The sequence below is a fragment of the Schistocerca nitens genome, chromosome 8, assembly GCF_023898315.1.
Source record: "Schistocerca nitens isolate TAMUIC-IGC-003100 chromosome 8, iqSchNite1.1, whole genome shotgun sequence".
Classification (NCBI taxonomy): domain Eukaryota; kingdom Metazoa; phylum Arthropoda; class Insecta; order Orthoptera; family Acrididae; genus Schistocerca; species Schistocerca nitens.
In genome coordinates, this window is record NC_064621.1 from 35349920 (window position 1) to 35366656 (window position 16737).

Consider the following 16737-nt stretch of genomic DNA (forward strand, 5'->3'; position numbering starts at 1 on the left):
ATTCAAATACTTCTGAAAAAAAGTTTTGAACTGATTTTATCCAAAAATTTGCACTGCGGCAAGCGGCCGTGTCTCGAAAATATGTTACAGGTAACGTCTGGAACTCACCTCACCAGTGCCGACAATGACGCCTGTGTCCTTGGCTTTCGATGGCGATATTCCAATGTCAGATGGAGACACGTAGCCAGTGCGAAAGTTGTTCACTCCGAAGAAGTCAGCGGAACCTGAAAAGTAATTGTTGTTGCTCACTCATGTGGACCTGGTGGACATGAGAAGAACGCAGCGAATGTCGTCGGCTTAACAGATCTACAGTGCAACTGGACACTCATATGCTTTTTTCCTTTGAATTGCTTCTATAGATTCAGAACCATAAAATGAGCGTTTAAAATACAGGACAGACTATTGATATCAAGACGGTATCAGTACAAAAATATACTGAAAAATGTCATGCAGTTTGCAGCGTAACAGTATCTTCTTACAGGTGACATCGACTCCTGATTATATTCTTAACATCGCTTCCCACAGAATGTTAATATGAAGACAGATTCAGTACAAAAAACTATTGAAAAATGTAAAGTTAAAGTGAAAAATTATCATGTTACAGGTGACACCGGCTCATAATTATTTTCTTAAACACTGTTTCGCATTGAAATTCTTGGCGCATGTCAAGGTACTGCTCGTAGGAGGCGAACTTTATTCTATGTATGGCGAAAGTACGTCAGGAAAACGACACAGGTTTAGCGTACGTAAGTACATAATTTGCGGATGAAACAAAAAACTGCCTCTTAATATACCGTGGCTAGTTGTTTTGCTCTCGGATCTGCTTAATTCAGGAGAACATTACATCAAATAGACATGCCTGGGATGAAAGAAAGAAAGAAGATGAAGAGGAAGAAGATAACATTGAATGAAATAAGCCTCAATGAATCACATAAACTCTATCGCTGACCTTAGGAGTACAGGGCATACCATATGCCTAATCCCAATACGAGTAATTTTAACGCCGACAACATATTGTAAAACAAGTAACCTAAACATCTACGACTGCTGTTTTGATACGGACAGCTGACAACAGTGTAACGACACAAGTTTACCTCTGATGTAATCAATTTCTTCCTGTGTAAAAGTTGGCAACCGTGACCGGGGCCTCCCCTCTGCTGCGCTGTTGGCATCCACCCTCTGCCGAACCACTGCTGGGTAGTCGCCTTCTTTGGTGAAGATGGGGTGTGCAAATATTCCAGCCTGGTCAATAAGAGAAACATACGGTTAATCTTTCATTACATTAACTTTTGTTATATCTGCATTCGTTTTTTACTTACAGCCGAAAGTAATAAATATGAACTGCATAGGAGCCGTTGCTACCACTGATTTGTCTTTCCCACTTTAGATCATGCATATATAAAATGTTGAAAGAATAATATGTCGCAACAAACTGAAGTGACAAATACATCAGCAAAAATTATTGCACAACTTATAGTAGAAGGAAAATACTATAATTTATTACATTTACTAGCGTAAAGAACGTGTAAATATAAAAAATGAGATTTTCTTGTGGTAAGGCAACGCGCAACAAGAGTTGTATACATCAAGATACTGACCACGAAACTTTTGTAGCAGCTTCAAATGGATTATGAGACAGTACAGCCAGCTTTTAGATGTGGAAGTAAACTGCGTGCTCTTGGGGATCAGTGTACAGAAATCCTGAATGTCTGTTACTGAAATTTTCCTCCATCCTCACAATGGAAGCGTTATAATTTCTCGAGAGATACTGAAAACTGTAGCAGCTCCTTCACTGTACACTGATCGTCGGGTAAGGATATGCACATATAGAGGTGGCGGTAGTATCGTGTACACAAGGTATAAAAACACTCGTTCGATCTATACTTGAGTATTGCTCGTCAGTGTGGGATCCGTACCAGATCGGGTTGACGGAGGAAATAGAGAAGATCCAAAGAAGAGCGGCACGTTTCGTCACAGGGTTATTTGGTAAGCGTGATAGCGTTACGGAGATGTTTAGCAACTCAAGTGGCAGACTCTGCAAGAGAGGCGCTCTGCATCGCGGTGTAGCTTGCTGTCCAGGTTTCGAGAGGGTGCGTTTCTGGATGAGGTATCGAGTATATTGCTTCCCCCTACTTATACCTCCCGAGGAGATCACGAATGTAAAATTAGAGAGATTCGAGCGCGCACGGAGGCATTCCGGCAGTCGTTCTTCCCGTGAACCATACGCGAGTGGAACAGGAAAGGGAGGTAATGACAGTGGCACGTAAAGTGCCCTCCGCCACACACCGTTGGGTGGCTTGCGGAGTATAAATGGAAAGCTATGTATTCCGGCAGAGCTCTCATTTGTACTCGGGTAATTCATGTGAAAAGGTTTCCGACGTGATTGTTGCTGACGTTGGGCAATTAAGAGACTTTTAACGCGGAATGGTACAGGTGAAGGCATGGGATACTTCTTTTCAGTGTTCCAAGATCCACAGCGTCAATAGTGGGCCCAGAATAGCAAATTTCAAGCAATACCTCCCACCAGGGACAAAGCAGTGGCTGACGGCCTTCACTTAACGACTGAGAGCTGCGTCGGTGCTAACAGACAAGCAACACTGCTTGAAATAACCGCACAAATCAATGTGGGACGTACGACGAACGTATCCGTCAGGACGATGCGGCGAAATTTGGCGTTAATGGGCTATGGCAGCAGACCACCGACACGAATGCATTTGCTAACAGCACGACATCGCCTGCCGAGCCTCTTCTGGCCTCGTGACCATATTGTTTGAACCTTACACGCCTGGGGAACGGTGGGCTGGTCAGATGAGTCCCGATGTCAGTTGGTGAGAACTGATGCTAGGGTTCGAGTGTGACACAGGAACTCGGAACCATGGACTCAAGTTGTCAACAAGTCGCTGTGCAATCTAGTGGTGGCTCCATAGTGGTCTGGACTCCCTTTACATGGAACAGACTGTGGTTCAACTGAACTGATGATTGATTGGAAATGGTTGTGTTCGGCTACTTGGACACCATTTTCAGCCATTCATAGACTTCAAGTTCCCAAACAACGATGGAAATTTTATGGATGACAGTGGGCCGTGTCGCAGGGTCACAATTGTTCGCTGTTGATTTGGAGAACATTCTGGACAATGTGAGAGAATGATACAGCCACCCAGATCGCCCAATGTGAATCTCATCGACCATTAATGGGACATATAGAGAGGTTAGTTCGTGCATAAAATCCTGCACTGGCAACAGTTTCGAAATTATGAGCGGTAATAGAGGCAGCGTGGCTCAGTATTTCTACAGTGGACTTCTAGCGACTTGCTGAATCCACGCCACGTCCAGTTGTTGCACTACGCCGAGCAAAATGAGGTTCGACACAGCGTTAGGAGGGATCCCACGACTTTTGTTGGCTCGGTGTACCTCTGAAACGGAAAGACTGAAATTTGTGAGAGTGAAATTAGAGAGGTTATTTCGGTCCTAAGTTTATTCAAACGCACTTGATCGTTATCGGACGCTTACTCAGACGTACGAGTACTATCGTGTTGCAGGATGTCTGCTGACTTTGATGCCAGTGACACATAAGGAGTTTGGCTGCCTAAAATGACTCGTTTCATTGTAACCAAAAACATTGGAAAACACGACATAACGTCCTAAATGCAACGAGAACACTAACACACTTAAAATTTAAAAGTTTGTTTCTCATATGCAGATACATTCTGTTTAATGGAGGAGTGCAAAACCAGACTTGAAGGGCTACATTACATTGGTCGGTAGTCATACTTTCCTATTCATCCCCAAAACCTCTCCTCCAGATTTACCTGGTGACAAGAGGTTCAAACCTAGTGACACTCGAAACTTTAGCCCTTTATACGGTATTAACTTTTTCGATTGCGCTAAAGAGGAGGGCACCGATAGTTTTTACTCATTGCGAATCTGTTTAGGATCCCAGGGAAAAAGAATCATCGCAACAACAGAACCACTGGAGGCTAAGAGCATATTTAGGTTTATCACAATGCAGGGGAAAAACAAAATACGCCGCTGTGTTGCAGATTAGTACGAATAAAAGCTTCGGAAATTAGGAGTTTATATTAAGTGTTTATTTTATTTTGACGAAATCCTATACGGTCCATGTATTGCTCCAAGATGGAGTTTACTTGGTCTGAAAATACAGCGTGTTGTTCTCTGGATGCTACCAATTAGATTCGAACTCCCTGGCGGTTGTCTGGGTGAGCGATAATCTGTGATTTATGATCTATGAAACAAAGGTATCTTCCTCTAATGCCGCTGAAATGGAAATGCTCCGTGTTCAGAGGGCTCTTGACTTATGATATGATGGTTGGTGTTCTGGTTTTCCATTCTAAGACTGGCTTAATTCGTCTTTCTACGTTATTCCTTCGCGTGTAAGTCTCTTCATCTCTGCATAGCTATGGCAGGTGCATGCATCTGAAGTTGTTTACGCTAGCCAGTTCCTCGCGTTACCCTACAGTTTTTAGCCCCATGCTTCCTTCAGTTACCGGATTCACTATTCCTCGATGCCTCGGGCTGTGTCCTTTCAACGATCCCTTTCTGTAACCAAGGGATTATTTAAATTTTTACATTCCCTCCTTATATCCCAGGATAATAGCCGGCATGAAGCACATTTTATAATAGAGTCAACCTGGTTTTACCCGCGCACATAACACTCATATGGCACACCGGCAATAAAAGTGACGCAAGTCGAAAAACGGCAATATTTTGTTTATGTCGATGAAAAATACATATGAAACGTCCCCAAGTGTACGAAAAAAGTCACATCTCTATCTCACAATTTCTCCACTTAAGGGCAGTTGTGTCACTTCGTTGTAGGGTACTGATTCGCCACGAAATGAACAGTGTCGCTTCAGCGTTCCTACTGGTGGGTGTGTGCATGGGTCATTCAAGAAGAGCCGCACATTCTGAGAACTGCGGCACTACTCGTGTATAAGGTAAGTCGTGTGTAATTTTTAACGAAAATTTCGTAATATTTGTAACAGCTGTAATCGTCAAAACAATGTGTGTTCATTCACATATGCGTGCATGGCTAAAGGATATTTTAATGTAACATACAGACACTGTACAAAACTTAGCATGTAGCATGTATATACTTTACTGGTAAAACAACTGAAAGTCTCTGCAATGCAGTGGATTGCTGCGTATAACAAAAAAAAGAGAATATTTCTGCTATAAGGAAAGCTCATACTGAGTCCTTGATATCGGTGACCTGTATTACTACAATATATCAGCCCAATTACGATTTCATGTTTTTGTAAATTGTATTCCTTAAATTGTACCTGATAGTGTTCCTTATTAAATTGTAAAAATTTTAATAAATGATAATTTTCCATTTTGTATCTTTTTAAGAAAACAATCTCTTTTCATTTTTTATTCGAACTTAATTACTAATTTTGTCTGATAGACGTTCGAATATACCATAAAACCGCAGTAAGTGAATATATGTATGGATTGGCACAAAGGTGCTCGTATTTTAGCCAATAAATAAATTGGAATAATATTAGAAGGAATATTTTTGTGAAAACATACAGTTTTTTAAATTGGAACAATGCCTATTGCCATTAACAAATTACGATTGGGATAAATTGGAATGTTTGTTACAGGATTCTAGTACGATTTGTTTACGAGATATCGTATTTTGAAAAGTTTCCACAACCCGACATCTGTTTGTGCCATTCAACCTGAGTAGTTGCTAAGTACAATGTTGTAATGTTTGCTTACAGTGTGCTTCTGCGTTCCTTGAGTGCACTGCGACTTGATAGTCCAAGCAGTAGGTCGTCGGCGGACAACGAGATTTACCAATGCAGCAAAAGCCTAAATCCTCACGGTGTATGCAGAATGTAGGAAGAATGCGGATCGTCATTGTACGGTATATGCGGCGAGATATCGCAGTAGACGTTAACCATCTCCGCCATTATTTATCAGCCTCTTCAACCAGTTACGTGTAAGAGGTAGCCTGACAAGTAGGCGACTTACCAGAAGGAAACAAGTGACGACAGAAGGGGGGAGAGTAATGTTCTTGCTGCTGTTGCAGATCATCCGCACGTTACCTCCCTCGCAATCGCACGAGGAAGTGGAATGAGTCAGGCAAGGGAGCTGCGCCTTCCCCATCGACACAGGTTCCATCCCCATCACATCTCTCTCCATCAAGACATCCTCGGACATCTCCGCTGAAAGGCTAGAGCGTGTGCAGAAGTCGTTCCATACCAGACTGGAAGACTGTATTGCCACTTCCGGTGGTCGTTTTGAACACAAGCTGTGATGGTCGATTGTCCCGTATTGGTCAGAATCCACCAAAAGAAACCACATACCTAGCTTATGAACTTTTGTTGTTCTTTAGTGTGTGCTACCACAGCTATCGAACAAGCACCGGTGGGAACTTTTCAAAATACACTACTGGCCATTAAAATTGCTACACCACGAAGATGACGTGCTACAGACGCGAAATTTAACCGACAGGAAGAAGATACTGTGATATGCAGATCATTAGCTTTTCAGAGCATTTACTAAAGGTTGGCGCCGGTGGCGACACCTACAACGTGCTGACATGAGGAAAGTTTCCAACCGATTTCTCATACACAAGCAGCAGTTGACCGGCGTTGCCTGGTGAAACGTTGTTGTGATGCCTCGTGTAAGGAGGAGAAATTCGTACTATCACGTTTCCGAGCCGGCCGTTGTGCCCTAGCAGTTCTAGGCGCTTCAGTCAGGAACAGCGCGACTGCTACGGTCGCAGGTTCTAATCCTGCCTCGCGCATGGATGTGTGTGACATCCTTAGGTTAGTTTGGTTTAAGCAGTTCTAGGGGACTGATGACCTCAGATGTTAAGTCCCATAGTGCTCAGAGCCATTTGAACCATCTGAATGTTTTCGACTTTGATAAAGGTCGGATTGTAGCCTATCGCGATTGCGGTTTATCGTATCGCGACATTGGTGCTCGCGTTGGTCGCGATCCAATGACTGTTAACAGAATATGGAATCGGTGGGTTCAGGAGGATAATACGAAACGCCGTGCTGATCCCAACGGCCTCGTATCACTAGCAGTCGAGATGACAGGCATCTTATCCACATGGCTGTAACGGGTCGTGCAGCCACGCCTCGATCCCTGAGTCAACAGATCGGGACGTTTACAAGACAACAACCATCTGCACGAACAGTTCGACGACGTTTGCAGCAGCATGGACTATCAGCTCGAAGACCATGGCTGCGGTTACTCTTGACGCTGCATCACAGACAGGAGTGCCTACGACGGTGTACTCAACGACGAACCTGGGTGCACGAATGGCAAAACATTGTTTGGGATGAATCCATCATGATGGTCGCATCCTTGTTTAGCGACATCGCGGTGAACGCACATTGGAAGCGTGTATTCGTCATCGCCATACTGGCGTATCACCCGGCGTGATGGTTTGGGGTGCCATTGGTTACACACCTCTTGTGCGCATTGAAGGCACTTCGAATAGTGGATGTTACATTTCAGATGTGATACGACCCGTGGCTCCACCATTCATTCGATCACTGCGAAACCTTACATTTCAGCAGGATAATGCACAACCGCGTGTTGCAGGTCCTGTACGGGCCTTTCTGGATACAGAAAATGTTCGACTGCTGCCCTGGCCAGCACATTCTCCAGATCTCTCACCAATTGGAAACGCCTGGTCAATGGTGGCCGAGCAACTGGCTCGTCACAATACGCCAGTCACTACTCTTGATGAACTGTGGTATCTTGTTGAAGCTGCATGGGCAGCTGTACCTGTACACGCCATCCAAGCTCTGTTTGACTCAATGCCCAGGCGTATCATGACCGTTATTACGGCCAGACGTGGTTGTTCTGGGTACTGATTTCTCAGGATCTATGCACCGAAATTGCGTGAAAATGTAATCACATGTCAGTTCTAGTATAATATATTTGTCCGATGAATACCCGCTTATCATCTGCATTTCTTCTTGGTGTAGCAATTTTAATGGCCAGTAGTGTACGATCTCTCATAAATGACTCGCACTTGAATCCTGCAACGAACACCAATGACATCCTAATTAACCCTTCTTTAGTTCGTTAATGTCAATATTTAAAAAAGTGTATGTTTGCATAAAAAATACATTTTCTATTATTACACTCTCTTGTTTGGCTAACAATACGAACCACTGAGTGTCAGTCCAGGCTGTGAAAACCGCGTATCAATAGCACTTTCCATTTCCGTAATATTTTTGTAGAAGTTTGAGGTGCTTCACCCGTATATAAATAATCTGGGGTGGAAAAGAGGCAGAAGTATTACATTAAAGGTCAGAACAAAAACAAAAAAGTTTTGAGATAAACAAGAAGCGTGACAGCACTACAAGACCTAATTAATAACTACCTCTTCACATCTCACACCCGACATGAACAAATATTAATATCCATATTACTGTTGTATAGAAATGATGGAATGTAATACCAGACATACTTGTCTGAAATTTAAAGGAAGCTTTTACTATTTCAATACATGTTTTATAGAATTCTATAGGCCCATTTTTCTCAAATATTGCGAATCTGACTTGTCACTGCGCCTGACACTTCGCAATATGGTAGTAACTCCATCTTCATTTTAGCATTTCAGTTGCAAAAAATTCTGCGATCAGACTCATAATGAATTTCATTTCTGGTAAGACACGTTTTGGGCAATCTTCCAACTTCAAATGTAATGTCATTACGTTTCTTGTAAACCAGCTTCTGTTCGAATGCTGTTGGTGCCCTGGCTAAAAGATAATTTCGTTAGCCACCCAGTTTTGCAACAAGCTTGTTAACTTATAAATTACCAGTAAAGTATACGGGATATTGTTGCAACTGTAAAAAAGTGTGCCTAGGAACACATGATGTTTCGTGGTCGGTGTCTCATTCTAGTGGCCGATTTTAGAATCGCAGAAGTTCTACAAATTTAAGTGTTGCTTAATATATCAAAGCTACAGAGTTACTGAATTTTATGGTGAGGTAACTTCCGTATACTTTTAAAACAATTTACACAGCTTATGGACGATTAATCCGTACATGATGAGTCGTTTACCATCTTGTAACTTGAAAGGTAAGGTGTTTTTACCAAGGAACATATGATATTTGCAAATGAACTTAGCTTCTTTAATGTCTTAACAATTTTTCCTGTCTCGAAAATGGAAATGTTTGTTGGTTGCCAATGGTTTCTACCTCAAACTGTTTTTGACTTGTAACTGGTTCTTTATAATATTTCTTCTTAATCTTATTTCCTTCACTGATTATTGCTACGCAGTAATGCTGCCATGTAACATACAGGTTATTAAATACCGCAGTGCCACGATTTTCTTGATTGCAACACTTGTGAATTTGAATAGAATATTCGTACCTAGGTATATGACCATGTTGTACCTCGGAACTATTTTCATATTTAGAAAAAACTTTCTTTTCAGGAGTAATACTCGTACCGGAAATAAAAGAAAAAGACTGCAGCACACATGAAGTGACTGCTGTCGTTCCAAAATGAAATAAGAAAATATATTAAGCTCCTGGGCAGATGCCGAAGTCTTGTAAGAAGCCTGTTTGTATGTTGGCAGCGCTATAGCATAGCAGGAGGTTCTGTGGTTGGACGGACTAGCAGTTAGCGAGTGGATAGGGAAGTGTTTTTTTTTTTTGTTTTTTGGTCATTAGTCTACTGACTGGTTTGATGCGGCCCGCCACGAATTCCTTTCCTGTGCTAACTTCTTCATCTCAGAGTAGCACTTGCAACCTACGTCCTCAATTATTTGCTTGACGTATTCCAATCTCTGTCTTCCTCTACAGTTTTTGCCCTCTACAGCTCCCTCTAGTACCATGGAAGTCATTCCCTCATGTCTTAACAGATGTCCTATCATCCTGTCCCTTCTCCTTATCAGTGTTTTCCACATATTCCTTTCCTCTCCGATTCTGCATAGAACCTCCTCATTCCTTACCTTATCAGTCCACCTAATTTTCAACATTAGTCTGTCTATTGCACCACATCTCAAATGCTTCGATTCTCTTCTGTTCCGGTTTTCCCACAGTCCATGTTTCACTATCATACAATGCTGTACTCCAGACGTACATCCTCAGAAATTTCTTCCTCAAATTAAGGCCGGTATTTGATATTAGTAGACTTCTCTTGGCCAGAAATGCCTTTTTTGCCATAGCGAGTCTGCTTTTGATGTCCTCCTTGCTCCGTCCGTCATTGGTTATTTTACTGCCTAGATAGCAGAATTCCTTAACTTCATTGACTTCGTGACCATAAATCCTGATGTTAAGTTTCTCGCTGTTCTCATTTCTACTACTTCTCATTACCTTCGTCTTTCTCCGATTTACTCTCAAACCATACTGTGTACTCATTAGACTGTTCATTCCGTTCAGCAGATCATTTAATTCTTCTTCACTTTCACTCAGGATAGCAATGTCATCAGCGAATCGTATCATTGATATCCTTTCACCTTGTATTTTAATTCCACTCCTGAACCTTTCTTTTATTTCCATCATTGCTTCCTCGATGTACAGATTGAAGAGTAGGGGCGAAAGGCTACAGCCTTGTCTTACACCCTTCTTAATACGAGCACTTCGTTCTTGATCGTCCACTCTTATTATTCCCTCTTGGTTGTTGTACATATTGTATATGACCCGTCTCTCCCTATAGCTTACCCCTACTTTTTCCAGAATCTCGAACAGCTTGCACCATTTTATATTGTCGAACGCTTTTTCCAGGTCGACAAATCCTATGAAAGTGTCTTGATTTTTCTTTAGCCTTGCTTCCATTATTAGCCGTAACGTCAGAATTGCCTCTCTCGTCCCTTTACTTTTCCTAAAGCCAAACTGATCGTCACCTAGCGCATTCTCAATTTTCTTTTCCATTCTTCTGTATATTATTCTTGTAAGCAGCTTCGATGCATGAGCTGTTAAGCTGATTGTGCGATAATTCTCGCACTTGTCAGCTCTTGCCGTCTTCGGAATTGTGTGGATGATGCTTTTCCGAAAGTCAGATGGTATGTCGCCAGACTCATATATTCTACACACCAACGTGAATAGTCGTTTTGTTGCCACTTCCCCCAATGATTTTAGAAATTCTGATGGAATGTTATCTATCCCTTCTGCCTTATTTGACCGTAAGTCCTCCAAAGCTCTTTTAAATTCCGATTCTAATACTGGATCCCCTATCTCTTCTAAATCGACTCCTGTTTCTTCTTCTATCACATCAGACAAATCTTCACCCTCATAGAGGCTTTCAATGTATTCTTTCCACCTATCTGCTCTCTCCCGTGCATTTAACAGTGAAATTCCCGTTGCACTCTTAATGTTACCACCGTTGCTTTTAATGTCACCAAAGGTTGTTTTGACTTTCCTGTATGCTGAGTCCGTCCTTCCGACAATCATATCTTTTTCTATGTCTTCACATTTTTCCTGCAGCCATTTCGTCTTAGCTTCCCTGCACTTCCTATTTATTTCATTCCTCAGCGACTTGTATTTCTGTATTCCTGATTTTCCCGGAACGCGTTTGTACTTCCTCCTTTCATCAAACAACTGAAGTATTTCTTCTGTTACCCATGGTTTCTTCGCAGCTACCTTCTTTGTACCTATGTTTTCCTTCCCAACTTCTGTGATGGCCCTTTTTAGAGATGTCCATTCCTCTTCAACTGTACTGCCTACTGCGCTATTCCTTATTGCTGTATCTATAGCGTTAGAGAACTTCAAACGTATCTCGTCATTCCTTAGTACTTCCGTATCCCACTTCTTTGCGTATTGATTCTTCCTGACTAATGTCTTGAACTTCAGCCTACTCTTCATCACTACTACACTCCTGGAAATGGAAAAAAGAACACATTGACACTGGTGTGTCAGACCCACCATACTTGCTCCGGACACTGCGAGAGGGCTGTACAAGCAATGATCACACGCACGGCACAGTGGACACACCAGGAACCGCGGTGTTGGCCGTCGAATGGCGCTAGCTGCGCAGCATTTGTGCACCGCCGCCGTCAGTGTCAGCCAGTTTGCCGTGGCATACGGAGCTCCATCGCAGTCTTTAACACTGGTAGCATGCCGCGACAGCGTGGACGTGAACCGTATGTGCAGTTGACGGACTTTGAGCGAGGGCGTATAGTGGGCATGCGGGAGGCCGGGTGGACGTACCGCCGAATTGCTCAACACGTGGGGCGTGAGGTCTCCACAGAACATCGATGTTGTCGCCAGTGGTCGGCGGAAGGTGCACGTGCCCGTCGACCTGGGACCGGACCGCAGCGACGCACGGATGCACGCCAAGACCGTAGGATCCTACGCAGTGCCGTAGGGGACCGCACCGCCACTTCCCAGCAAATTAGGGACACTGTTGCTCCTGGGGTATCGGCGAGGACCATTCGCAACCGTCTCCATGAAGCTGGGCTACGGTCCCGCACACCGTTAGGCCGTCTTCCGCTCACGCCCCAACATCGTGCAGCCCGCCTCCAGTGGTGTCGCGACAGGCGTGAATGGAGGGACGAATGGAGACGTGTCGTCTTCAGCGATGAGAGTCGCTTCTGCCTTGGTGCCAATGATGGTCGTATGCGTGTTTGGCGCCGTGCAGGTGAGCGCCACAATCAGGACTGCATACGACCGAGGCACACAGGGCCAACACCCGGCATCATGGTGTGGGGAGCGATCTCCTACACTGGCCGTACACCACTGGTGATCGTCGAGGGGACACTGAATAGTGCACGGTACATCCAAACCGTCATCGAACCCATCGTTCTACCATTCCTAGACCGGCAAGGGAACTTGCTGTTCCAACAGGACAATGCACGTCCGCATGTATCCCGTGCCACCCAACGTGCTCTAGAAGGTGTACGTCAACTACCCTGGCCAGCAAGATCTCCGGATCTGTCCCCCATTGAGCATGTTTGGGACTGGATGAAGCGTCGCCTCACGCGGTCTGCACGTCCAGCACGAACGCTGGTCCAACTGAGGCGCCAGGTGGAAATGGCATGGCAAGCCGTTCCACAGGACTACATCCAGCATCTCTACGATCGTCTCCATGGGAGAATAGCAGCCTGCATTGCTGCGAAAGGTGGATATACACTGTACTAGTGCCGACATTGTGCATGCTCTGTTGCCTGTGTCTATGCGCCTGTGGTTCTGTCAGTGTGATCATGTGATGTATATGACCCCAGGAATGTGTCAATAAAGTTTCCCCTTCCTGGGACAATGAAGTAATGGTGTTCTTATTTCAATTTCCAGGAGTGTATATTGTGATCTGAGTCTATATCTGCTCCTGGGTACGCCTTACAATCCAGTATCTGATTTCGGAATCTCTGTCTGACCATGATGTAATCTAATTGAAATCTTCCCGTATCTCCCGGCCTTTTCCAAGTGTACCTCCTCCTCTTGTGATTCTTGAACAGGGTATTCGCTATTACTAGCTGAAACTTGTTACAGAACTCAATTAGTCTTTCTCCTCTTTCATTCCTTGTCCCAAGCCCATATTCTCCTGTAACCTTTTCTTCTACTCCTTCCCCTACAACTGCATTCCAGTCGCCCATGACTATTAGATTTTCGTCTCCCTTTACATACTGCATTACTCTTTCAATATCCTCATACACTTTCTCTATCTGTTCATCATAAAAAGAAATAAATCAGTTTATATTTGGACATTTATTTTAACATTGATCATTGTTCCGTTAAAATTGCAGCATATTAAACTTGATTTATAAGTGAACTGGTGCCTTGTTTGGGATTGTAAAAATGTGAGTTTGTAATCTTACGGAACACCTAAAATATGGAGCCAAGATTGGGAGACTGCATACAACACTGCATTCATAAAATAACACACGAAGAACGTTGAAACGTATGCAAGGGGAAATTAACCACAACCAACCGATTCAATTTTCACCCAAAGAAGTTACGTTCGTAGTGCAATCCTGTCCGTCATGAAATTACCACACACTGGTATACTAAATTCGTACTAACTCTCTGTGAAATCTTCCCGAAAAGAATAGCTGAGGGCTACTTTGATGATTACACCACATGCTTCACGTGGTCAACTTGGTTCACACAAAGAGTGTAACTCCACAATAATTTTGATAATTAAAATAAATTACATCGAAACACAAATTACAAAAGAAAAACCTCAAACTAGTTACTATCGTCTTACTATTAACCTGATGGGTCAAACAATTGTATGAGCACGTGGTACTGGTCTCACAAAGTACACCCCACGTGAGATGAACATAAAGAAAAGTTGCTATATTGAAAAATATTGTCAAGACGAGACGTTATAATCTCTCGCACATTCGCATTTAAGATTGATGATCTTAGAGTTACGGATCATGCACACGTGGTTCCAGTGACAAAGCAAATACTGGAAGATATTCTGAACTTCACACTGGAATTACACTGCGCTGCAATTTAAGGTAACACTAGATATTTTAGATCTAAACCTGAAATAAAGGTGATTAAATTTTCAGTTAGGCTGAACTTAAGGAATCCATTGTCCTACGGACTTAGCAGAGACTCGCTTAGCCGGAGATCTTACCACTTCAGACGCTTGCCGCGGACAGACTGCCGTGGGCCCCTACCTGAGGGTGCTTCCAGATAGAAAACGGAAGTGCCCAGAGAGGCAGCTTCCTATACCAACATGACAAGGGACAGACAGGACCATACTAAGAATAGAAACCGCTTTGCTTTTAGAAAGCGTAGCTACCTGTTCCGACATTGGTCCTACTGTTCTCTAGCAGACAGGCTTGTCTGCTACCATCAAGCATGCAACTAGAAATACATTTGCTCATTCATCCTTTCACACAGATGGGAAGGGGGATGACAGTATCTTATCATATACAGTATATAAAAGAAAGCGGATGTAGGTTCCATACGAGACTGTGTGACATGAATTACATATAAACTGTGTTTTAAAATGTAGTAGTGTGACAGATCGTTCTTGATTATGTGTAAAAGTAGCACGTTCCACTGCTCAGTCTCCTCCCAGATAGAAACACCACAGTAAATTTAGAAGAGGAATGTATGCCGTAAATGACCACAGTTTTAAAAATTGACATGAAAGGAATCCAACAGAGACCTTTCAACTGTCGCTCCACTTCCACGACCCGCACCCTACGCACAGAACTCTCAGTTTGAGTTCGCAAGGTAGCGATGGAAGGGGTGGCCACAACCGGTGTCCCGGCACCTTCAGCATGCCGGCCAGTCCTGCCTCGCACGACCCGCCGAGTTGTCGCTCACGCTGAGGATACTCACGTTGAACTGCAGCTCCCTGTCTGCGGCGGCCCGGTGCTCGCTGTCGTTCACCGACGGCTCAGCAAACTGTATGTCCAGCACGATCCCCACACTGCCTGCAAGTATTTAAATTTTATTGCGTCATTGATTAATGTAATCCACTGAAGTATGAAAGTTTTTTCGAAGATTATCGTTGCGCATTCTTTTAAAACTGAAGTACTTTGGCGTCCAAAATTATAGCAACAAACGGACATTTTGCAAGGTTGCGTTTATTTTGCCACAAAACATCATTAACAAGTTTTAGAAGAGTAGAAATAATGTAAAGAATAAAGAATGTAAACAGCTGTAACATGCATAACTGTAGACAAAAATGTTGCTCGTTTTTTCTCAACTTAATAATTTGCACACACGACAACTGGTTAATGTAATCAGTATGGAGTCTGGAAACTGTGGTGTCACCGCCAGACACCACACTTGCTAGGTGGTAGCCTTTAAATCGGCCGCGGTCCGTTAGTATACGTCGGACCCGCGTGTCGCCACTATCAGTGATTGCAGACCGAGCGCCGCCACACGGCAGGTCTAGAGAGATTTCCTAGCACTCGCCCCAGTTGTACAACCGATTTTGCTAGCGATGGTTCACTGCTACGTCATTTGCTACGACCTAGCAAGGCGCCATTATCAGTTGCTATTGATATTGTAAAGAATGTACAGACAAGAGCTACGTTCAACATTAATGGATTAAAGTTAAGTATTGCACCAGCTGCATCATTTTTTTCTAGTATAAATTCCTTGTCCTATTCCAGACCTCACGCCAGCCTGCGTGAGCTAAAACGCGTGCCTTTCGGCTTCATCTTACATTAGTGGGTTGGCCCTCTTGCCAATCCACAACCCTGACAACGACGGGGAATGCTGTGTGTGATGTCATCAATCTTATATCGAGGCAGTAAGGCCCATTCTTCCTGCAGAGCTGTTTGGAAGTCTTGAAGAGTTGTTGGTGGATGATGACGCGATGCATCCCGTCTCTCTAGTGCATCGCAGACGTGCTCTATGGGATTCAAATCGGGAGAGCGAGCAGGCCGCGCCGTGCGCGCAATATCTTCCGTTTCCAAGAAAACATCAACCACCCGTGCTCTACGAGGTCGAGCATTCCATCAGTACGAAGTCTGGGCCCACAGCTCCTCGCAATAGCCGCACATGAGGTCTCAAGGACTCGTTACTATACCTGCCGATCGACCCACGCAAGTTCATGAAGAGATATTCGAGTGGTCAACATAATCCCTGTCAACATCATAAGGGATCCTCCTCGAGATTGGTCTCTTTCCACAATGTCTGGCCCCCGAAATCGTCTTCCACGTCCCCTCCAGGTGCGAATCTGCTGTGAACCACTGTCCGTATCAAATTGGGACTCATCTGTGAAAAGAACATCGACCCATTGTTTCACCGTCTACGTGGCATGCTCACGACTCCACTCTAGATGTTCCCTTCTGTGAAGGCGTGTCAGGGCCACAAACACAGCAG

General features: G+C 43.8%; 1 protein-coding gene across 1 annotated transcript in view; it reads right to left on the bottom strand.

Moving 5' to 3' along the window:
• LOC126198927 (myrosinase 1-like) overlaps positions 1-16737 on the bottom strand; it is an 88069-nt gene that overhangs the window by 18165 nt on the left and 53167 nt on the right. The window contains exons 6-8 of the mRNA XM_049935563.1: positions 15241-15335; positions 1095-1242; positions 109-224 (exon numbers count right to left, since the gene is read on the bottom strand). Of these exons, the coding sequence (XP_049791520.1) occupies positions 109-224; positions 1095-1242; positions 15241-15335 (359 nt within the window). The remainder of the gene's footprint in view (positions 1-108; positions 225-1094; positions 1243-15240; positions 15336-16737) is intronic.